Genomic DNA, 24114 nt, shown 5'->3' on the forward strand with positions numbered 1-24114 from the left:
TGACATGTCCAGGGTGTACCCTGCCTCTTGCCCAATGTCAGCTGGGATAGACTCCAGCCTGAGCTTTTGGGAAATCTTGGTCCACTCCTTGGAGCAACTAGCTCCTTATCCTCTGCCAGCAAATACCAAAAAATGGCTGTGTTTATTTGGAATGATGATTGCAAAGAAGTTAATTTTATGATTGATGGCTAAATTAAATGGCAAAGGAGACGTCGTTGGCTTAGTGGTTAGAGCAGGCAGCCCATGTGCAGAGGCCTCGTCCTTGCTGGAGCGGCCCGGGTTTGATTCCGACTTGCGGCCCTTTGCTGCATGTCACTCCCTCTCTCTCTCTCTCTCTCCCCCTTTCACACTTAACTGTCCTATCCCTTAAAGGCAAAAAATCCCCTCAAAATAATATTCTATATTTTATAATATATTTATAATATTTTATTTTAAAAAATTAAATGGCAAACACATTACATCTGGAGAGAGTGAGATTCTATAACAAGGATAGAGGCTTTGTGTTTGATAAGATTTGGGACCCTGTACTGAAATTTTTTCTGGTCGAAGGCTAATGTAATAATATATTTTGAGATGAGTGTATAATTTTCCTTTTCTGTATGTGTAATTTTTACTACTACTACTACTACTACTAATTTGTACTAATCACTCTGACTGTGGCCACTGTTACATATGATGTGCTGTGCCTGTTGGCTTTGTTTTTCCTATGTTTTTTCTGCGCTCAAAACATCAGACAATTTCTGCCTCTTTTTAGGCAACAGGAGTGAAAATTAGTCATCCTCAGCATTTGATCAGTATGCTTTCAGAATGATGAAGACCGTTGGAAAACAACTATACAAAACAATGTCGGCTTTACAGGATGATTTCTTGTTGAGTCATGTTTTCCCTAAATGATTTACAGATTTTTAGGTGTTCTATTATTTCAAATGTCTTGAAAAATAGTAGCTGCTATAAATTACAAAAATATCTCCCCAGGTGGAGCAGGCCCCCCAGACACCCTGAGATCGGATTGAGCTCCGTATATTTACGTCTGGCTCCACCCCTGCTCAGCGATCACACCTATCGTAGGATATCTCACATAATCGTTGGTTCCTTTTCTAATGACTTATCTCAACAGCACTTATATGTAAATATTAACAACAAGAAGCTTTGATAATCTGCAATGAAAATGCATTGATATGTAATCTGAGCGGTCTAGGGTTTACATAACACAGCGAGTCCCCCCGCCCATATTTTCCCTTTCAAATTAAACTAGTAATTATGTCACTTTTGTTCCTTAACTCGCTGGTCAAGGCCGCAGTGAGCACACTTCAAGGTCATTAATGAGCAATAGATGTTATCATATCTTTACAGGCTGATTTCTCAGGCATGCTGTGACTCTCATAATCTCCCGTGGTTGACAGTATTTCTTTGGATGGATGACAAATATGGGAACAAATCATGCTCGTGTGTTTATTATGAGATAAACATGTTGATGTATTCAAGTGCAACAGGTCAGTTTGGCAAAATCAGAACATTTATTTCACTCTTAATGTAATTTTTGAAATGTATAAGACAACAAACAAAACATTTAAACCCATGCGCCTCACAAAACAATACAGTACTTCAAATAATAAGTGGCAATGGAATTAAATAGTACTATAATATGCTGTAACATAAACACAAATATAAGTTTAGGATCATAAATATAACTTAAAATAAATAAAACCGAACAGATCTACTGCTTGATTTATGTAGAACAAAACTCTGTGCAGCAGTAACGTATGTTTTCAACTTCAAAATAAAGTATTATTGGATAATTGCAGTTGAAAAACAAGCATGTAACATATTTTTTCAGTGGCAATGCTCTCCCAAAGTTTAAGGTTACAAAAAAGGCACAGTTCCTCAGGCACAGTGGCATTTAGTGACAATAAAGTCCTCAAAGGGAGTCAGCTTCAACTTTCCCCTACTGTCATAGTGCATGAGGACCATGGGCTCGTAGGCCCCAGGCACACAGCACGGGCGAGGTGATTCTCCTTTGGTAATCTGATGCAACCGAGACTTCACCTGTGTGTGCATGCTCGCAGGCTTGTAGTTGTGGGGACAGGTGCCGTCACAGAAATGCATCGTGTACTCACTCGGGGCCACCACCCAGTCCGTCCAGCCGATGTCTTTGAAGGACACGGTGACAGCCTTCCGGCAGCAAAATCCTTGTTCATCGCACTCGTCTTCCTTGTTGGAGCGAGGCAGCCTCGTCTTGCTGGCTGGTTTTGTCGGCGTGAGGCCAAGCTCCAGAGAAATGGTTGGGTTTGCAGTGAGGGTGTCTTTTTCACCCACAACTACCCCTACATCCACAACCAGTGTCTCGCCGCCATCAGTCCTCATCCACCTCTCCACCTCAGGGCTGATGTCCAGCATCACATTTTGAGTGCTCGACATGTTGGCAGAGTTTATGTGTGTCCGTGCGGCGGAGTTCTTTGGCTTCATCCTGTTGACTCTGACTTTAATCTTTCGTCTAACCTCAGGCTGAACTGAAGTGGGTTTATCTAAAATCTGCCTGGAAATCCTCAGCTCAGCCCGAGCTAGCGTCAGTTCAGTCTTGATTTTGGGGTTCTTGTGGAAAACAGCTCTGTACCACTGCATGCGTTGACCTGAACGTGGATGTGAGTGTTCTCCCCTCCGAACCACTTTTACAAGCTCCACTAAAAAAACACAAATGAAATAAAGACAAGCTTCATTAGACCATCTTGTAATGATCTGACACTTTGGGAACATTGTGGCATGGAACAACTGAGAGCGAAACAAAGACTGATGAGCTTATCACTGCTGTAACAAGTGTTCAAAGTGTAATCATCAAGTACAAGGTGTGCCTGTCACGCTTGTGATCTCTAAAAGCTTTTAGGAATGTGTTTTCTTTCTTTACGAGACTGTTCCTATTTTCAACCATTTCTTTTAAGATAAACTCCAGGATGTCAGAGCTCCTTACTTGGAGCATGAACTATACACAGAGACAGAAGTTATTTACAGCCACACCGCCACAACAGCTTTTGTCTGCATCTGAAGACGTGAAAACTCACACTGCAAGATGTCTTGAACTAGTCATGTAACGTTCCTTCCTACTCCCACTCAAACTTTTCACACTGGCTTTTCACATCTGTCATTTAGGCATGACAAAGCCTTAATTAGGCCGGAGTGTCTTCCTTTAGTCTCCCTGTCTAACGACTATCTCACCTGTAGCTGGAAAGAGCACAGTAGACATGGTGGATTGCCAGGTTTCCTTCATCGGCTGGCTGGAATTCCCTCTCATCTCTCTCACTTTCTCCCTGTAGAGCTGATACATCTTCCTCAGCTCTTCTTCCGAGGCCTTTTGGGTCGGCCTGGGCTCCCTGTCCACACCCAACAAGCTGAGGATCCCCATCTTCACCGCTTCCAGAAGCTGCACCCTCTGGCTGTTCTCATCAGGTGTCCCTTCGTGGGCCACCTGAGGCCAGCTCTCCGCTGAGCTGGAGAGGGTGACGAGGAGCAGCAGCATGCAGGAGATGAGTCGTCGGGGTGTGCCTGATCTGAGCATGGTGAGCCTGCCAGGTAGGTTTGGTTTGAGAGTGCTGCAGCTCAGTGCTTGGGGTTTGTCCATGTTATGAATGAAATTCTTGCTTTTATTTATAGAGCTTGCACGTTGCCACACCCCTGGTTAGTCAGGTGAGCCTGTGATGGGCTCAGCTGGGGCCATAAGTAATCATGTGGCAACATTTTGCAGCATTGCGTTGTGTCTTAACAGCATGCAACCTATGAAATTACAAATCTGTGAAGTTAATTTCAACATTTACAGCTTTTTTTGCAGCGTCATTAGCACCCGAATTAGAAATTAGATCAGGAGTGACATAAAATAAAGAGATTTCTGTATGAGATTTGGTTATGTCACGAGTACATGGTGTGTGTTACAGCGTGCTACGTCACCAGGATTCTCCAGTTATGCGTCACTTAATCAAATAAATGACCATATGTCTTACAGTTACCAGCTGTAAGGGGGAGGACAATGGGCAATTACATTAGCTCCTCCAGGGTTAATAATGATTATGTGATTGTTTATTGATCCCTGTGAGGCTGCGTCTCTCTGCTCCCTGGTCAGAGGTCAGAACCAGCTACGGACCAAAGAGGCATCTTGTTCACCCGCTGCAGAAGACTGTCAGAAGAGTCCAGCCTCAATATGCATATTCTATCAGCTTTTTCTAACAGCACACAATAAACAAAGACAGAAAAAGGTGGAAAGTTAATTATCTATATGTAACCGCTCCCTCCACAAACAAGCCCACAGAGGAAATGCCTCAAGGTTAAGAGATAAACAAAGAAGTCTTCTGTGGAAGGAGGAAACTGTCTCGAGCCTGTCATTACAGTAATCACAGCATGTATGTGATGTGAGCTCGTTAAGTATCGAACAGAGCACCGTGTGAAAGTGCTCTCTTTTTTATGATGAATGATACAGACTGAGAACATATCTGATCTGCCTAACAAGAGCAGCATTCTTGCTCTCAATTGTCAGGACAGACTAAAGAGCGAAGCACAGGCTGCATCTGTGGAGTGTCGCCAAGCACTTATCAGCTTGTCAAACCCCTCGCCTCTATCAGTAAATAGGGTCAGCACATTGCTTAATTACAAAGTAGTTTCCCCGCCCGACTACGTGGCCGTCTGTGTCATTGACCCTATTCTTTCCAGCTGAGGGCATTCCTGACAGCAGCAGCGACTGCTCACTGATAAAGGTTTCATTTTATGGTAAATGGTAAAAGTGAATTTATGGTCATTTTTGCCAAATTATGAGATTTGAATTATAAAATTACCTTCTAGCAAAAAGATAGTAAAATTATTAAGTCATTAAAGGGGTGATAAAAACCTAATCAAATGCTTAAATGTACATTATAATATAATTTAACAATAAAAATGAGTATCACACAGCCATAAAATTAACTATATGAATGCTGATTAAATCTGAATGACCCGTCACATGTCAATTTTTGCACAGTTTAAATCGATTCGTTTTAACCCAAACCATGACTCTGTCCTAACCTTAACCAAAAAATCTCTGTCCAAGAAAAAGTACGCATGTATAAAGAAAACTGGATACAGCGTCAGAGGCGGGACCCCGTTCATTCCAATGAAAATTGCTCAATGGCACATGAAGCCAAAAAAGTTGAGGCTTGTAAAGCTGCAGCCACATTACACTGGAAGCGTACACAACATACCCCGACAAACCACGGCCACCATCAGTACAAGACAAACCCATTAATGTCACATTTATTTGACCCTGCTACAAAGCGACCTTGAAGTTCAAATAAGCCCTATGATAAGCTATTATGGCAAGGCTTAACTATACAGACCAGTGAGCAGTGATAACTAACATGTCTTTGGGGTCATCGGATGGAAACCTTCTTTCACTCCCCTAATGCCAGGTCTCACTGCTCCCTGCACTGACCCAACAACCTCCTTTACCTTACTTACACAGGGCTTTCTCAGCCCAAACAGCACTGCCACCTTCAACAAAACCAGGCTCCGTTGATGCGAGCTCCAGGTAGTGACCATGCCGATACTACCTTTCCTAGCATATTCACCATACTCTATTTCACATGCTACATATCATAACTCCAATATGACCTAAAGTTAAGGGAGATAGAGAAGACAAACCCACATGCTTTCTCAGCCCAAACAGCACTGCCACCTTCAACAAACCCAGGCTCCATTTATGCGAGCTCCAGGTAGTGACCGTGCCGATACTATGTTTCCTAGCACATTCACCATACCCTATTTCACACGCTACATATCATAACTCCAATATAAGCTAAAGTTAAAGGAGATAGAAAAGATTAACTCACTGAATAAATCTGAGGCCATATGGAGCAGTAATCCACTTTATAATTCAATATACATAAAGATGTGATTCACCTCTTACGTGATGATATGTAACCTCTACTCTAACCTAATCTGCCTCTTTTTTGACTTTTTACCTGACACTTGTATCATCATCAAATCCTAGCTTAGCATTGTCTTCAGGGTTTCTGCTTCCAGACCAAGGATGAAGGGGGCTGATTGTGGACTGCTGCAGGGGTGACGTCCATTTGTAGACCGACGGGGAAGTTAGCATCACCATGGTTCCCTTGACAAAAAGCCTGTGGGATTTTTCCATTGGATTTTGGATCAATGTAGAAAATAAGCTCCATGGTTGTATGACCTCAACATCACCACCACAACAAGGCTGTAAAGCCATGTTCGGTGTGATGAAGTTCCGTCATCTTATTTAACCATTGTTAGAAACCGCCTTTTTGAAGATGAGTAAATGTTTCACAGTTTACAAGTGGGGTATTTACTGACTTATTTTATGTCGTAGAACAAAATGTGAAAGTCTCTCAAGCTTGTGTTAACCACAGACCTTGGTTCAATCATCTCACCAAAAACCCAATTCACAAAACAAAATCAACTTCAAGACAAGGGAACCAGGAGCGCTAAAATGCTAACTCATATCCAGGTTTTAGGAATCATTCCTGCACCACTCTTTACCTACTTGAAAAAGTTTGACGTATGTGTTTAACATCACACAGATCCTCCTCTCTGCTTCCACATCATTGTGCCCATAGAGCGGGCACAGTGGTTCCAAATGGAGCCTTCATTTTCCCGGGACTTTTTAACTTTATTTTTAATTTTATTTTTGTATTTCACATTTTCTTGTGAACATAGAGAGACAATAGTATGAGAGAACATAACGGATCAGAGACAAAGGAACAACAAGGTGATAGACAGGCAATGCCAGGGGTTACAAACAAATTGTGATACAGATTAATAAAAGATATGCAATAAAATTATAGCACAAATTTAGGGTTTTCACAGCTTTTCTTTTGCTTGAGGTATATAAAGTCCTGATGTAGAAGTCTGCTTCCTTTTTGAAGGTACGGACAGGGGGTGTGACTTTAAGTACCTTACATTTGTGGATATAAAACTTGGCCAGCAATATGATGAGATTACACAGAAATGTTCTACTTTCTTATAATTTGTAAACCCAAACATTAATTCCTCAAAGCAAAGTACAAAAGCATCATAGATATAGTCCAATATGAAGTTATAGACATATTGCCACAAACTATAAGTGTGTTCCCAAGTCCAGAACAAATGGGTGCATGTTACAAAAAGTGCACATGGTGTCAATGTCCTTCTTGAAGCTGACTTAAAATGACTCGACAGGGTAACAGCGATGAATGAGCTCAAAGGAAATCTCTTTAACTTTGTTAGCCAGTAGATATCTATTAGGAAGAGACCATATTTTTTCCCAACATGGGCCCTGAACAAGCTTATTCCAGGTTGCTATTATATATGAGACCAAGACACAGTCAGTTAGGAATAACGTGCGGATTTTTGAGTTATTTTTACTGCAAGCTGTGAAAAACATAGTTTTCCTGTAGGTGTGTCAACAGGGTCAAGCATAGGTGTCATAGCAGAAGGCAGAAAGGCACCGTTTTTATAGAGCACGATAACCCCAGATGGAACAGCATCAAACACCACAGGAAATTGTGCAGGGCTCACAAGAATCTCATGATGACAATGAAATTCTTGGTAATCAAAAAGTTTGCCCCATTTTTCCAGAATCTCAAGACACTTACAGAGAACCAATCGAAATGCAGATGCTGTCATCATTCTATAGTCATTACATTGTGCAATCAACATGCACTTTTTAATGATAAAGCAAGAAAACTTGTCGATTTCCAGTTACAGTGGCATAATTTGAAACTTAGGCAGTTTGTGTTTGATTAAGAATATGTGAGGGTAAGTAAAGAAGGAACAAAACTTTTCAGCTGTGCAATATTATGGTTATTTTTTACCAACTTTTCACACTTTAAAATTGACACGCTGGAGACTTCCTCTTTATGACTAACAGAAATTCAAATGAAACTGAGACAAAGACATCACTATTTGGTTTAACCTCTTAAAGCTCATAACACGTAACCTGCGACAAGGAGTTGAAAAGAAAAATTTGGGGACCAGAGCCATGAAGTCTTGCAGCTGTCACAACATAAGGAAAAATTCCCTCAATGAAAATCCAGGTCGGTATTTGAGCGAGTTTAGAAGTTACTGAAGAAGGTGCTGTGTGTGAATTTCTGAGCAGTGAGTCACTGAGGTGATGAAACAATCATGTGTTCTGCCAGGTGAGCTTACCTTGCAAGGTGAAAGTGTGTGAAAGGTGTAAAGTGACTCATGCAAACTGGCACTGTTGTTTAAACTGTCATGTAAGACTCTCACTCCTCTTCTGGCTATTTCTTCTCTTTTAGTTTCTAACGTTACATAGGAGGGAAAGTGGAAAGAGGAAAAAAAAACAACTCAGACCTGTTTTGTCATCGTGAAAAGGAGAAGTTTCTGACAGCAAATTTCATCATGCGCACCCGAAACAGACTGAGACACTGGCTGTTACAAGGTTGATGACAGATAAAGATAAAAATAACACCTTTTTATCTTCATTCAACACATTCAACATGGGGAAGGGGTTCTTACTAGGGGTTGCAAGGGGAATCTTATATAGACTTATATAGATAGAAAACGTTTTTTAAAAGAAAGCAACATCAAATCAACTTTTTCTTCTCTTTACTTTTGTTTTCTCTGCATCTACAGGGCTCTGAAATTATTCAAATGAAACAACGGAAAACCCATTTTCTCTGAAACTGCTCATGATGCAGACATGCAGATTGTGCTGACCTTGTTGTCCAAGCTATTGATAGCACTTATCTTGATTTTCAGTGAGCTACCAGTCTGTGTTCTCATACTGCTTATATATGAATGCACCGAAGGTCTAAACCTCCAAGTTCAAGTTTCTCCGATTAAAATTTGTGGGGTGGCTGCAGCTCAGGAGGTAGAGTGGTCCTTGGGAAAGATGGTGAACCCCAAATTGTTCCACCAATGTGTGCATGTGCTCAGATGAGCAGCTGGCACCTTGCATGATTTCCTCAGCTATCAGTGTATGTGCGTGTTAATGGTTTGAGTGGTCGCTGGAACTAGAAAAGCACTATATACATGCAGTCAGTTAGTACAACTTTAATTAAAGGTCCAGTACGTTGGATTTAGTAGCAGTGAGGTTGCAGAACTGAAATTGTGTCAGGTGAGTAGGAGGACTATGGTGACCAATGCGAAAACGCAAAAACTGGTCCTAGAGCCAGTGTTTGAATGGTCCCTTCTGGGAAACTGCTCCATTCATCCACTTATCCATCCATTTTCATCCACTTATAGGAGGCCGGGTCGCGGGGGCAGCAGGCCAAGCAAAGCACCCCAGACATCCCTCTCGCCAGCGACTATTTCCAGCTCCTCCTGGGGGACCCCGAGGCTTTCCTAGGCCAGATGAGATATGTAATCCCTCCAGCGTGTTCTGGGTCTGCCCCTGGGGCCTCCTACCTGTGGGATGTGCCTGAAATGCCTAGGAGGCATCCTGATCAGATTACCGAACCACCTCAACTGACCCCTTTCGACGCGAAGGAGCAGCGGCTCTACTCCAAGTTTCTCCCAGATGTCAGAGCTCCTTACCCTATCTCTAAAGCTGAGCCCAGCCACCCCACGGAGAAAACTCATTTAGGCCGCTTGTATCCACGACCTCATTCTTTCAGTCACTACCCAGAGCTTATGACCATAGTGAGGGCTGGGATGTAGATGGACCATTAAATAGAGAGCTTTGCCTTCTGGCTCAGCTCTTTCTTCACCATGCACCAAACTGTGTGGCAACTGCGCAACTGCTGGCAACTACCGTAGTACAAAGAGTGAGGAAGTCCACAGAGAGCGGGTGGAAATGGAGGTGAATGTGTCAGAAAACTCCAGACTTTCATTTCAGAGACTGCTGTTCGCTTCCTGTGTGAAACAAAAGTTAGTGAGGTTATTTCAATAAGAACATAGTGTTCTTGTATGTGTAGCATGCCACACTAATGATGTATGTCACATGACATTATGTTAGTAACAAGTGATTTATTTTAAGCCAAACTGTGATGTTTTTTTCTGAACCTAACCTCAGACTTTTGCTGCCTAACCTTGTATACACGTAACAAGAAATAATTGTACACTTCCTGTGAAATTAAAGTGTATTTTGAATATGTAGTGTATTTGAATTTGAAGTGTAAATTGACACACTGTCAACATCCAAACCTGACACAGGAGGGTACCTTCTGTGCCAGATTTTGACTGTAGGGCCGCTGACAAAGCAGCGGTATTTGAAGAGCTGGGATTACGACGTTTTTGAACAACATGGCGGACTCCATGCAAGAGAACCTGCTTCCTATGTAGATATTAACGGCTCATTCCTTATTTTCAGGTGATCATACACTAATGAAAACATAGTTATGAATATTACATACGCTTTCTGACACACACACACACTCGTGCACACGCTGGACTTTTAAGGTGTCACAAGCAATAAAAGCTTATTATCACTCACAACAGTTTAATATCATTACTTACATATTTCTTCTAGTCTGACTCTTTGCCAACACAGATAAATGTGTTAATGGCTCATAATGGAGAAAGTGAGCTTGGCTGCATTCCACTACTCTCTATTCTGTTATTTATTCCTACATTCATTTCCTTTTTTTTTTTTTTTTGCCATTTTCTCTTCCCTTTTTGCTTAATCATAGTGCATTCAGGATGACAAGAGACTGGACTATTTCCAAGGTGCACTTGGCAGAGGAGAGAGGAACCTGTTCCCGACTTCAGGGTTAAGATATAAAGACGTATAGCTCCATCGCGCCCTCTAGTGGCCTTAAAGCTACAGCACAGACTTCAGTTAGCCAAGTATGGCTTTATTTGGAGTCAGAAGCAGCATGAAAAACTTAATATTAATAAGACTCTCACAAACATTTGAGATGAAGTAGTGTGAGTGTGTGGCATGTGTGGTCATTTAATAAAGAGTGAATGAGAATATCTTTTCCAGATGTGAAAAAGGGTGACTTAATGGGAAGGCTGTGTGTGTGTTTGATGGCTCTGGTTGTTCGTTTGAATGATTCCCATGTCATTTCTGCTGTTCTAGAAGTGATGGAAAGGTTTGTCAAGGTTTGTCTCAACTAAGAAACAGTGACTTTCATAGTTCAGAGATAGATTTAAAGGTTAACACTTAAAACCTTCTGATATTTTTCACCAGAGTTGATCTCATTCATGTTTTTATTTTTATCATATTTGCTTCATTTCAATCTTTATTTCTAGTCCATAGAATAATATCCCTAAACCTTGAGTGGCTGGACTGTTAGAAAACTCTTATTTCTACCTTTCAGCCTTGCAGTGCAGGTAAGTGAGCTCAAGATCAGAGATACAGTGTAAGAGGGAACACATGACTGTAAAAAGAGGGCAGTAAAAAGAGGAAGAGCTGACTTTCATGCCTGACCGGTTTCACTAATGACCTATGATGGATCACGTGGAGAGCATGACAAAAGGACACATAGAGACTTCAGTCTCTCCTAACTCCATCATCAGTCCATTGGAGGAGGACAAAATCAAGATACTTCTACACAAGGACTTTTACTTAAAGATTTTTGTCTCAGTTTGTAATCATGTCCATCTAAAACAAACAAAATGAGTCATACAAACAGCGGCACTTACACCATTTTCTTTGTAACTTGGGTGTAAGTCTTGCAACATCTCTTCCCAGTAAGACGCTGATTATAATGCTAATCGTGTTAGTTGATGATAAAAGATAAAAGGCTGTTCAGATACACAACAATACCATTTTATAGGTCCACTCCACTTCATATCAGAGGCAAGTACTGCACTTCTACTGCACTACATTTGTCTGACAGCTTTAGTTACTTTACAAATGACAATTCTTCATCCACGTCCTGTCCAGTGAAAACCCCAAATATCCAAATGTGTTGAGTTTGAATGTTTGTGATAAACTGATGGATGAACTGTTCCTTTATGTGTCAAGGAGATGATCCTACAAATACAAAAATGAACTCTTTAAAAACCCTCTTGGATCAGCTGGAAAATGCATTGTCACAGAGCTGCAGGGCTGCTTTTCTGACACCATTAAAAGTTGACTCTTTAGAGATTCTCACAGAACAGCAGGATATTGGGCAAGAGGCGGGGTACACCCTGGACAGGTCGCCTGACTATTTTTGAGTCTATTTGTATGTGACTTAAAGCTCCTGTATCTCCTACCAGAGGGCAGGAGAGTTTGTGGGAACAGTCTCTGATGATAATAATGGGCTAAAAATCCTGGAGCTGCTCCACAGACAGTGAATGGGAGACTGATTTTATTGTGACTTTATTCTATTGTATTGTTCTCAGTCCTGAAACAGAAAATGTACCCATATACTCAGAACATGCATCTGTTTGCTCTCAGCGTCATCTGCAACATCTTTATTAATTCACTGTCCGTGGCGCAGCTTCAGATATTACACCCTATGACATCACACATTTCAGTTTTAGCACTCAGTTTTTGGATTTGGGAGAGTTCATCAAGATGTATGAAACTTTAAAAAGGGGTGAAGTTCCTCTTTAAACATCTACAGCAGTAAAATGCAACATAAACATTAATGCAGCTGTAATATCAATCCAATATAATAGTAAAACATTGACAGGGAACACTTTACAAAACAATCAACACTTAAACTCTAAGTACTTTGTGTACATGTTGCTGATGATGCTTTCACAGTAAGTATACGTAATGTTTTGAATACATACTTTTACTCATAATGGAGTATTCTCAGTGTCGTCTCAGTGCTTTACCTTCATAAAAGGGTCTGAATGCTTCCACTGATTATCTCTGCAGTTGCCGATGTTTGCTATGGCTGACTGTTGCCACAAATGAAAGCTGCAAGGTTGATGTGTTCATTCATAAGATCAGCTTTTTTTGTAAATTACCTCGTAAATAGACTGCACTGAGGTTTCTAGGTTTTTATTATGTTTTTCGTTTGTGGGATACAGTATGTGACATTTGGTGCACAGGCTGTTGTCAGTTATTGAGAAACCACAGCTGATTAACTCCCCCACACCTGTGCACACCTGTGAAATGAGTGGGGAAGTTTGATCTAAGCTCAATGTTGTAAATAATGGTGTTGAACACTTTTGATGAAGGTCCAATAGGACTGAAACGTTAGTGTTGTTAATAAACTGTGAAGCTGAGCAAAAGCAGTGTGCGGGATTTTTCTGTTCAAAGACCACGTGATATTTTCCAGTGCACCTGCATCTGAGACAGTTGAATGTACAAATATCTGTCTTCAAACATGTTGCCACAAATGGAATATTTTCTGCAAGAAGATTTGATATGAAAACTTGTGTGTCACTACACAACGCTTCATATATGACAATACATTTTTCTTTTCTTTATTGGTATTAAGACTACATTATTAACACACATTTTAAACAAGCAAACAAAACAACTGAATTAACTGATATTTATGTAAAATATGCAGCTTCAATCATCCAAAATATGCAATGCATTTTTTTAACACACTGTTCAAGTACAACATATTTACTTAAAGGGACAGCTCACCCCCAAATCAAAAATACATATTTTTCCTCTTACCTTTAATGCAAAATATTTTTCAAGATTATTTTGATGTGAGTTGCCGAGTGTTGGAGATATCAGCCAATGGAACTAGATGGCACTCGGCTTGTGGTGCTATAAATGTGTGAAAAAAACTACATTTGAAAAACTAAACAGCAATTTCTCTTTCGAGAAATCATGACCTAGTTATGTAAGATAATCCACAGACCTTGTTGTGAGCAGTTTCATGTAGGGGCTGTATCACTGCGCAGAAGGAAGTGTGCATCTACTCATGGACGAGAGGCTCATGCTTGTGATAGCGTGATTTTTAAACATTAATGGCATCCTCCTTAGCTGAGCTGTAATGTTAGCTAGCTCAGTGGTGCTAGGTGAGCTAGCAGCAGATGCACGCTTCCTTCTGCGCAGTGGTACTGTTGGCGGGTGTAGTTCGGTAGAAAGAGAATAGTTCCTACATGAAACTGCTCACAACAAGGTCTGTGGATTGTCTTGAGTAACCAGGCCATGATTTCTGTAAAGAGACATTGCTGTTGAGTTTTTCAAATTTATTTTTTGGCACTTTGAGCACCACAAGCTGAGTGCCATCTAGTTCCATTATACTGGAGAGAAATCAGACATCTCTACAGCTAATATCTCCAGCATTCGGCAACTCACATTAAAACAATCTAGACTGATAAACAGCACTACAGGTAAGAGGAAAAATATGAGTTTTAGATTTTGGGTTGAACTCTCCCTTTAAGGATAAATCTTGTTTGAATATCTTACACCATTTTACTAAACTAAAATTACTAAAATAACTAAAATTGTTTACTGATACTTCTCCAGTGATCCAACAAATCCAAATATTGTACAGCCACACACCGACACCAGAATGGAGAGAAACTGGGAAAAAAAAGCTTAATCATTGCCATAATTTCACAAGATACATGCTGACAATAAAAGACACAAGCCCACCACAGGGTGTATCTAACTGGGCTACACGGCAAGAGACACTTCTTCCGCAGGCGCTTGATTTTCCAACACTTCAAGCAGTTTCAGATAAACAGTGAACTTCACAAGAGAACAATGAAGGATTCACGTTCCTCTGGCACACACAAGTGGACATGTGACATCCCAGGACAAGAGACAAACCATTGTTGTACAAGGGGGGGGGGGGGGGGCACACATCATGGTACCACTGGGTGACAGATCAATCACTGCTATTCAGCTTGACTTCAAAGCACAATTGTTCTGCATCCTCTGTGTAATTCCAGCAGACAGACACTGTGTTAGTTTACATGATGGGCGAATAGTAGATTAATCTGAGTAGTGTTCAGACAAACACCACAACATATGGGAACATGTGGATTGCATGTGTTTCTGGAGAGTTTAGTGCATTGATTCATTTAGAGTTGTAGGGTTGTGGGCACAGTAAATGGGGACCACAGGAACCCCATTATCAGGGAATGACAGGATGTTCTGACTACTCCTGTATCTGATAGTGTTTGCACTAAAAATGCACACGCAAACCAGTGAACTGCATGATCACAACTGATACAGAATATCAATAAGTGGGTGGGGTCAACACGCCTTCTCACTTCATTAATAGGTCGAGGTTGACTAACCACCTCATCGCTTCCCTGCCTCCCCTCCCGAGCAGGCGATCAGCCGGCTGAGGTGACCACCTTTTTGGGGTCGGTTCGTGCAGCTCGCCTCGGGAAGGAGGACGGAGTGGAGGTGGTGGTGGTGGTGGTGGTGGTGGTTGTGCAGCAACAGCAACGAGGCGAGGAGGACTATATCCGCGCTCCTGGGGAGAGGACGGAGCGCAGTATGGGCTGACTGATCAGGGATCTTTGGGGTTTTCATTGTCTTCAATGATGGATGAGCCGAATATCCTGAGACGCCGCGGTCTACAGGTAAATAGACACTGACATGACAGTTTGGGTGGTTGTTTCCAGGCAAACGGGATGATATGAAGATGGTGATGGTGATGATAAGCCATTGGCGACGAAGCGAGTGGAAGCGAGTGATTTTATTTTCCAGGAACTGCTTTGGGTGTAGCAGTTGATTTTTCCCTTATGACATTTATTCCTCCTGATTATGATCTGACATCGCTTTGAAATGTTTATCTGGTGATCACTCGCCTCGTGTCTGGTGTCCATTCATTAAAAGCAGGCGGTGGCACCATCATGAATTTGTAGCACCTAATTAGCGCACATAATGCCATTAATGAATCTAGGTCTTGTGTGTTTATTTTGGAGCTGCCTCATTGGTACTTTTGTGAAGCTGGTTGCCTTGGTGATAGGAGCTAAAACCCCAAAGGGTGCCTGCATGATTGGCAGGAACATCCTTTTAATCTTCTCCTGGGTGCCATGTTTATTACTCAGGTATATCTAGAATGGGAATAATGATTGTGTTTTCTCCACCTTGGTTCATTCATGTGTATATTTTCTGCATAAATGAAGAAGTGAGGGCTGCATTGTCTGTTATGGAGGAGGTGATGCTGGGGTGTGTGATGAAAGACTCACCGGTCCAAACTGGGTGTTTCCATTCAGTTGTTATGATTAATTTCCTTTCCACTTCAATTCATCTGCAATTTAAATGTAAGTGCAGCTCTGTCATTGTACTAATAATGAACATGGTCAAATTATTATCCATGAATTCTAATATGTTGTGAAAAAGACACAACCTAAGACTAAACTTCTAAGCTGATAAATTGATGTGTTCTGATTGGTGATGAAGCAAAAGGTACAGTAATTAAATCATCTTTTCTCTGCAGAAGTGTTCATGATTATTTAGTTTTTACTCCCTTCTTTCTAACGTGGCTGCCGGGCACTTTCTGAGTCTGTCTATGGAAAAATGGAGAAGATAAAATCAGAAAAGTAGCCTCGGAATAATTATCTCTCTAAGTCCAGAGTGCCACCCTTCCTTGTCCTTCAAATCCCAATTGGCAAGGCTAGGTTTTGCAGTTGCCTGAGCTCAAACGCAGTAGCCGTGGGCTTGTGAGGATTTGTATCCTTGCCGTGAAATGACTCGAAGACCCACTTGTCATGCAAGAAACTAGGCCACAGTGCAGCTAATGAGATTACACTGCACTGAAAGGAAGATGAGTGGGAGTGACAGAGAAGGGAAATCCATCTGGGAAAAAATGGCCTTATTTTATAAAAATCATTTTATGAATGTAAAATACAGATATTCAAAATGAGAAGCATATTGATTTAAAGGAAGCCTTTTATCCAAACAATGAATACGCCTCTCTGCTTAAACAGCCCTAGCTGATATCTGCATTTCAAAGCAATGTCACCATGACAAACATGAGAACAGAAGATATTCTCATTGCAAAATTTTCCATCTCTTCTATTCCAGAAAGAACTGAGTCTTCCTCGCAGGGGAAATGTGTAAGTATTATTAACTTATTCTGTGCTCTGTGTGTCTTCGTCTCTTTCTTCCCCTCCTTTTTCCTCCTCAAACCAGACCAGCCAGGTGCCTGTCACTCACTTGTCAGCTTTAATGTGCGTGCATGCCGTATTTCACACCAGGGTACGTCTACTTGACTGTCTCCTGAGAGGCCAGAACCTGTGAAGCTGTTTATGCCTGAAAGTCAGAGCAGTCTCACTGCTCAGACAGGTTTTATGTAAACTCAGAGAGGCAGAGCAGACAGAGATGAGGTGCTAAAACCCCTGATGTGATTACAGTGGAGGAGCTACTGTAGGCTTATTGCTAAAAGGGATTCATACTTCTTGTGAATACTTACTGAATACCTGAATCAGTTTTCCCATTTTGCGACACCTGAGTTATTTATTTGTTGATCATGTGTTTATGTGTGAGCGAAGCAAACAAGCCGAGCCAGCTCTTACAGGTAACTTAGTGATGTCACCTGATGATTAATGGGACTTTTACACAGTAGGAGCGGTTCTAATGAAGTTTTATCAGCAGAGAGGTGACACGTGAACAGTTTGGAGGAACTTGCTCGTGAGTTTCCTGCTCAAACGGGAGCAGTCGTCACAACATCAATCCTCACTGTCTCACTCACCTGTTTAGGGACTTCCCCCAGTCTTAAGAGCAGAGGCTAGGCCAGGTTAGTTTCACCTTCTGTGAGTCAGAGGGAATATAAGAATCATGGCGTCAAAGATCAAAGGTGACAGATTTTGTTTGTGTCACCAGTCAAGATGTCAGAACCATAAGGAAATTGTACTTGTATCAAGGTCATATTTCTGTGGTATCTGTGTTGCACCCTATTTGTCTGAGTGACCATACCACTTATTTTAAAAAGCTTACTTAAAGCACCAATGTGTACAATTCAGTGGCGTCTAGCTGTGCGACACATTCTCACTCCGACCTCGTCACATAACACTGCTTGGTCATGGGCTTTCCACGTCAACACATGACACGTAACGTGGCCTGGGTGTGTCAGTTTTTGATGTATTGGGACTACCGTGTCAACTTCAGCTTGTTACATGCATTGTGTGTTTTCAAAATACACTTCCGTTTTCACAGGAAATTCAACGTTTGCATACAGTCTCTTTCAAAATAAACGCACACATACGTAAAGAGTATTTGGCTTTACATTCATACGTACCGTACATACCGTTCTCCTGGGTGAAAGTCCATGATTGTTTGACCCATCCACCACTCTCCCACACACACCACTTGGACTCTTCACATCCTTAACTGACTTTGTTGTTGCTGGGCACCGTTACACACTGACGGCACCCAACTGCCTATCATTCCAACATGAAAGAACCACTTTTTTCGACTGTATCTGAAGCGTAAGTCAATATGCCCAAGTGCCAGTTTTCGATAACTTCAAATAAGACCTGGTTAAGCCTTAAGTTGAAGATGGCAAACAGCTAAACATCCCTACCCTCACCTCTCCCTTCCCAAGTGTGTAGTGGAACCTACAGTGGCCTTCAAGTAATGTAAAAATGCCAAAAGGCCCTCTCTGGAGCCAGTGTTCCCGGCTACTGTAGAAACAACAACATACTAGCCGGCTCCTTGGAAGAGGTCACACTCCTTAACAGCTCATTCTAAGCTATCAGAAACACAACAGTTCTTAGTTTCAGGTGTTTGTACATGAATAGAAGCATAATCGTGAATATTGTGTTCCATTTCTGCCAGTAGATCCCCCTAAATCCTACACCCTTGTCCTTTTTATTACTGGCATGTTATTGATAAAGGTGAATAGTTTCTCTAAGAACAAATCACTCAAATATTTCAAATGGGACTTGTAGTGTATCTGTGGGAAAGTTCAGTGGTCTCAGTGGTTTGCTATTGTTTATTTGAAACCGTATAATAGCCTAGCAGGGCTGGATTAACTCACTAGCAGGCTAAATTAGCTGTGGGCCCCTTTTGTTTGTGTTAATGTAGTTTTTTGGCACAGTGTAAATTTTGACTCAAGGACACAAGTCATTCCCAAACAAATGTGCAAGTAATCAAATTACCTGAAGGTTTGATTTTATATAGTGAAGCCCTGCTTTTTAAACTGTTAATTTCAGTATCTTCCTATGCATGGGTGCTGGAAAGAAGTGTTCCCACCATTGTTGAATCTCAAATCCAGGGGGAGCAATGGGGATTTCTTCCTGGTCATGAAAGAGTGGACCGGCTCTTGACCCTTGCAGGGTTACTAGAAGGGTTGTGGCAGTTTGCTCACTCAGTCTACATGTGTTTTGTGGACTTGGAAAAGTCTTTAGCCCTGTTTCCTGGGGAGTTCCCTGGCATGAGGGTCTGTTGCTTCGTGCCAATTAGTTCCTATACAACCAGAGTGAGACCTGTGTCTATTTTCTTGGCAGGAAATCAGACACATTTCCAATGCATGCTGGGCTCAGTCAGGGTTCTCCTCTTGTTACCAATTCTGTTCGTGATTTTCATGGATAGGATCACAAGGCGCAGCTGGGGGGATGAGAAAGTCTAGTTTTGGACCCTCAGACTTGCTTCTCTGCTCTTTGCAGATGAGGTGGTTCTGCTGGCTTGACCTTGAGTGGAGTCGCTTCCACCTTGCCTCAAAAGCAGCCAGTTGAGGTGGTTTGGGCATCTTATAAGGATGCCTCCTGGGTGCATTCCTCTGGAGGTTTTATGGGCACGTCCAACTGGTAGGGGTCACAGAGAAAGATAGGGAGATTATATAGCTCATCTAGTTTGGGAACGCCTCAGGGTCCCCTGGGAAGAGCTGGAAAATGTTGCTGGGGAGAGGGACATCCGGACTAGCTTGCTTAGCCTGCTGCCGGCGTGACCTTAGAAATGGACGATTTCAGTTTTATCACAAATTATCACAATGGCTGAATTTTAAAGGAAAGTGTGTAAGATTTGAGGACTGCAGATGCAACCAGCTGAAACTTCTCCTGATTAGAATCCTTCATGTTCAGGAGGTCTTACCAGGAGCTGAATTATCCACAGAGGTCACTTCCTCTCCAAAACAAATGGACCAGGTGAATAGAGCCAGTAAAAACACTGAATAAAGCAGTTTCACATTAAAAAACAGTGTTTCTTCTATGCTTTTTGGCATGTCCCACTACTATGTGTGTTCACCTTTTTGCTCTGATGACAGAATGTGTGCTCACCCAATTTCTGAGCCATACGTTCTAGAGGTTCTTAATGTGAGCTGAACTGTCCGTAGCAGACTCCTCCTCACCAAGACAAATGGAGCCGGTGATTTAAACTGGTTTAAAAACCAATTAAACAGTTTCAGGCTACATCTCAGTGTTTCTTTTGTATGCTGGAGACAGGCTGTTAGCCCAGCATCTACTAATGCGTTCTCCTGTTTTTTCTCTAATAACATAAGATCCAGACGTTCAGGAGGTTTTAACCAGGAGACGAATTATCCATGGAAGTCTCTTCCTCTTTAAAACTAACGTAACTGGTGACTTAAACCCGTAAAAACACCAAATAAAGCAGTTTCATGTGGAAAAAACCTATTTCTCTGACACTGCTCGCCATGTAGGGGCCTGTAACTACAGTAGCTGACGTGAACACACGAATGGCCCTATCTAGAGTCAGTTTGTGGTTTGTCCATCCTTGGGTACTGTAGAAACATGGTTGTGCAACATGGCAATCTCTATCAGCCTTATTCCTGAGGGCACTGCTGTAGAAATTATTATGTGTGCAACTTCCAATGAGATAGCAGAAGTAGCAGTAAGCTAGTTAGTCCCATAGACTGTCTGGGGAACTGCCCATTGGCTCGACAGCCCATTGGTTCGACATCCCATTGTTCCGACCATATTAAACTAACTGTTCCGAAGTCTGTTCCGAAATCATCATGATGCCCTGTGGTTAAGGTCTGGTTAGGTTTAGGCACAAAAACCACTTGGTTAGGGTCAGGAAAAGATCAGGGTGTGGGTTAAAATGAAAAAGAAAGTGACAAACACATAAGCCGTGAGCCTGCTTCGCCTCAAGCCGGTCGTGGCGCACCATACGCCCGCCGCGAGCCATTCAGCACCACGGACAGTCAGACTAATGGGATGTCGAACCAATGACATGGACCCGACTGTCTGTGGTTAGTCCCAGTGGCTACTCTTGGTGGCTAACCACCAACGCTGGTTCTTTTTCAAAGTAATTTGCCTTCAGTTTAGCAAATACTGATTTATTTTTTAACAAATATTTAACCAATGTTAACTTAGCATTTACTAAAATGTCTTCAGCAACTGTGTGTTGAACATGTAACCAGAACAAAAAGGGATTGATCCTGTTTCCAAAGGTACTGTTGATATGAGAAGTAAAACCACAAGAGTTTCAAGAGACATAGTGAAAATTATTAAATAATTAAATGTATAACAGGTGTCGTGTTCCACGTTTTATTTCCCAATTGCTTGTGGAAAGAAGAATAGAGTACTGTAAACAAACCGCTACCACTGGAAATCGTTGGTTTCGGTTCAATGCCGGAAGTCGTGCACATAATTCATGCAAGGGATCATGGGGGCCAGGAAAAAGGTGGACAGACCCGCTCCCTATGTGAATATAAACAGCCCATTCTTAGGAAATTCTTATTTTCAAGTTATATTATACACTAAATAAACCATATTATAATATATTCCATTTCTTCTAATGTATCCCCCTAAATCCTACACACTGAACCTTTAACACGGTTTGCCTTCTTGGGAACATGTGCCCTGAAATCCATGAAAATCTCATGAGGGTCTCAATATTCCATGATGACAAAAATGCATCATTCATGGCTGCTCGTGTTCCATAACTGAAGTTGTAGTTTAGATGGGACTCGCTGTGTACGTTTCACATGTATAGTTTTGTTTAAAGATATTAAGTTGCAGGTGTGTAACCGGTGTTTTAATGTTGATGTTACTGGAAATACACAATTTCCTCCTCAGTCTTCCTTGGGTTTTTCGCTGGGTGGTTCGTTTGTGTTCCAGTCGTCACAATATTCCCGACAGCGCTTGAAGGCATCATTAGTCCCTCCTCCCTTCGGCGCGCGCTGACGCGGCTGCGCGGTGCGGCGTTGCTGGTGCTGCTGGAAAGTTTGTATCACTCTTTACATTTGACCGAAGCTACCACTCGCTAATGCCACACACCACGGTACACGGACTGTTTCGGAAATTGTGCCGGTGACAGGGAGAAGGAGCGGAGCGGACATGGCAGTTGCAGTAGCTCCTCGTCACCGAGCTGCCGTGCCGTGGGTCTGGGGTCAGTTTGTACTGAAGCTAAATGGAGTTTCAGCCGTTGGACACTGCGTACTGGCCTAACCAGCAGCAGCAGCAGCAGTAACAGCAGCAACTCCTCAGGAGAGACTGTTTAACATGAAGCTCCCTCTTTAACAAAAGGACAATTCTCATATCTGGGTTGGATTTATCCGTCACCACCACCATGTCTGACCAAAACTACTACTGGACCGTGTTGCCGAGCTACAAAACTAGTTTTGTGACTGGGGCCATGATGAAAAGATCAAAAAGGTAAAGACAACACAGCCTCTTTTCTCTGATAATAGACATTGTGAATATGTAGACAACAGCGATACAGTGTTGACTCCCGCGAAGGGAAAACGTCTGCTGTGTCTAGTTGTCATCAGCTCCCCGCTGTGCTGTGCCATTCACTGTCTGACAAACAGCAATTTGTTGAACGTTTATGTTGAGCTATTCGATTCACAGCACGTAAACGCAACCCCCACAGTGTTTGGTGACAGTATCAGCATACAGCTCAGACTGATAATGCCACTGTGGTATCTGTGATAGCCTGCACTACGATACTGTATGTGTCGGCTACATCCGCCCTAGTTTTTGTTTCCGACAGAGAAACGTGGCCATTGTGGAGTGTTGTGTATGGGGGCAGACTGCATTGTCTGCTACCAGCTGTCGCATAAAGCGACACAGAGTCCCAGTGCGGATCGATACGCTGATGTGGTTAGTGGGACTGGAGTGTTGTAGATGTACTTTTATCTGTGAGATAAATTTAATCAGCCCTCACAAAGCAGAGCAGTAGAATATGTCTTTCATGTCCTGCAGGGGCTTTGGCAGTCAGTGGGTTCATAGTGACATAGTATGTGTATGTACTTGCTTTATGATTATCCCCATAAATAAAGTGTGCATCTATCATAGCTGCTGTTAATGGCATACACTGCATTGTTAATAAGTAAAGTTCTGTAAAAAAAAAACACCTCTCATTGTGTGCATGTGATATAGTTGCTCTAACTATTAACAGGCTGCCTAAGACTGTCAAACTACCCACTTTACATGGAGACTGAACATGCATAAGTCATGCAACCCATTCAGCACAGCGTGACTTTGAATGGAGCCCAGTGGATAAATGCAGCCCTTCGCCGTCACCAGACATGTGAAACATGCAGGCCTGCATCTCAGTGGCCTACATTCATCATGCTACATGGCTTCCTGCCTGCACAGCCCCTATAAAACAATATTGTTGGTCCCAAACATGAGGAGCCTTATCACTGCCAAGTGTTGATAAAGCTCTCTCATGGTCGTGGTGTGACACAGTGATGCTTTCATGCCACTTCTTTTTTTTTTAAAAAAAATCCAGGCTCTGTTGTGTGAAAAGGGTGTTTGTTTGTTTAATTTCCGATAAGGAGAAAATGGTGCGCACTCACAGCATCATTCTATGGCTGATGTGTTGTTGAACCAAAGTCACGCATTTATTGGCTCTCCTCTCTCTCTGTTGCTGTGCCGTCTCTGCCACTTTGAGTCTTTTTGGGTTGGGGGCCATATACTGCGTGAGTCTGCCTCAGCACCGACCCAGAAACGTCAGGCTCTGTTGTTGTCTCAGCCCCTCATTATTTTGGGTCATCGCCAGAGAGAAAGAGAGATGGCATCGACATCATTTGCATGAGACAGAAAGCATGATGGGATTATATCCAGTTTAGTGGGGAATGTAGAAACAAACAAAAAAAGAAGCCCATCATTTATTCTGTTTCAAGACTTTGGCACACATAGGGTGGCACACAAAGGACGCCAGACACTATACATGCAAAAACGTACAGGAAGTGGGAAAAAATAACATTTGATCTTTAATGTAACTGCATCATAATTGCTCTGGCTTTTATGTGAATGAGTCATGCTCAGAGAAATGCCACCTAGTAGCATCTGCCAGCTTTTAAACAGGTCCGCCAGTCACGACTTTTATACGGGACTATTTCTAAGAAAAGGGTTTCCTTGAAGGTGCTCTGAAGAAGTGAGTGACAGAATTTGTAACATTGC

The 24114-nt window shown here is 42.1% G+C and overlaps 2 protein-coding genes and 1 long non-coding RNA gene across 6 annotated transcripts in view; 2 read left to right on the forward strand and 1 right to left on the reverse strand.

Annotated features, from left to right (window-relative positions):
• Positions 1-1438: 1438 nt before the first annotated feature.
• On the reverse strand, positions 1439-4775 carry gdf15 (Growth differentiation factor-15). Its single transcript, XM_033651401.2, has 2 exons — positions 3211-4775; positions 1439-2681 (listed from the first exon to the last, which is right to left on the reverse strand). The coding sequence occupies exons 1-2, from the start codon at positions 3611-3613 to the stop codon at positions 1885-1887; spliced, it is 1200 nt and encodes a 399-aa protein (XP_033507292.2). The 5' UTR covers positions 3614-4775; the 3' UTR covers positions 1439-1884.
• A 3095-nt stretch (positions 4776-7870) lies between these two features.
• On the forward strand, positions 7871-10086 carry LOC144465001 (uncharacterized). The gene is made up of 2 exons (XR_013492401.1): positions 7871-8060; positions 9235-10086. It is a non-coding gene; the product is annotated as an uncharacterized LOC144465001 (long non-coding RNA).
• A 5072-nt stretch (positions 10087-15158) lies between these two features.
• mast3a (microtubule associated serine/threonine kinase 3a) overlaps positions 15159-24114 on the forward strand; it is a 40869-nt gene continuing 31913 nt past the window's right edge. The window contains exons 1-2 of one of the 4 annotated variants that reach the window (XM_033650351.2): positions 15159-15378; positions 16829-16860. In XM_033650351.2, coding sequence (XP_033506242.1) covers positions 15337-15378; positions 16829-16860 — 74 coding nt within the window. In that variant the 5' untranslated portion in view covers positions 15159-15336. Of the gene's footprint in view, positions 15379-16828; positions 16861-21889; positions 22360-24114 lie in introns of those variants that run through there. The other 3 variants (XM_078173219.1, XM_033650350.2, XM_033650352.2) reach the window with 3 other exon arrangements.

Source organism: Epinephelus lanceolatus, chromosome 12, assembly GCF_041903045.1.
Source record: "Epinephelus lanceolatus isolate andai-2023 chromosome 12, ASM4190304v1, whole genome shotgun sequence".
Taxonomy (NCBI): Eukaryota; Metazoa; Chordata; class Actinopteri; order Perciformes; family Serranidae; genus Epinephelus; species Epinephelus lanceolatus.

Coding starts and splice junctions, on each gene's coding strand:
- gdf15 (XM_033651401.2), bottom strand. CDS start 3,613: ATGGACAAACCCCAAGCACTGAGCTGCAGCACTCTCAAACCAAACCTA. Junction 2,682..3,210: donor TGTGCTCTTTCCAGCTACAG/GTGAGATAGTCG, acceptor GTGTTTTTTTAG/TGGAGCTTGTAAAAGTGGTT.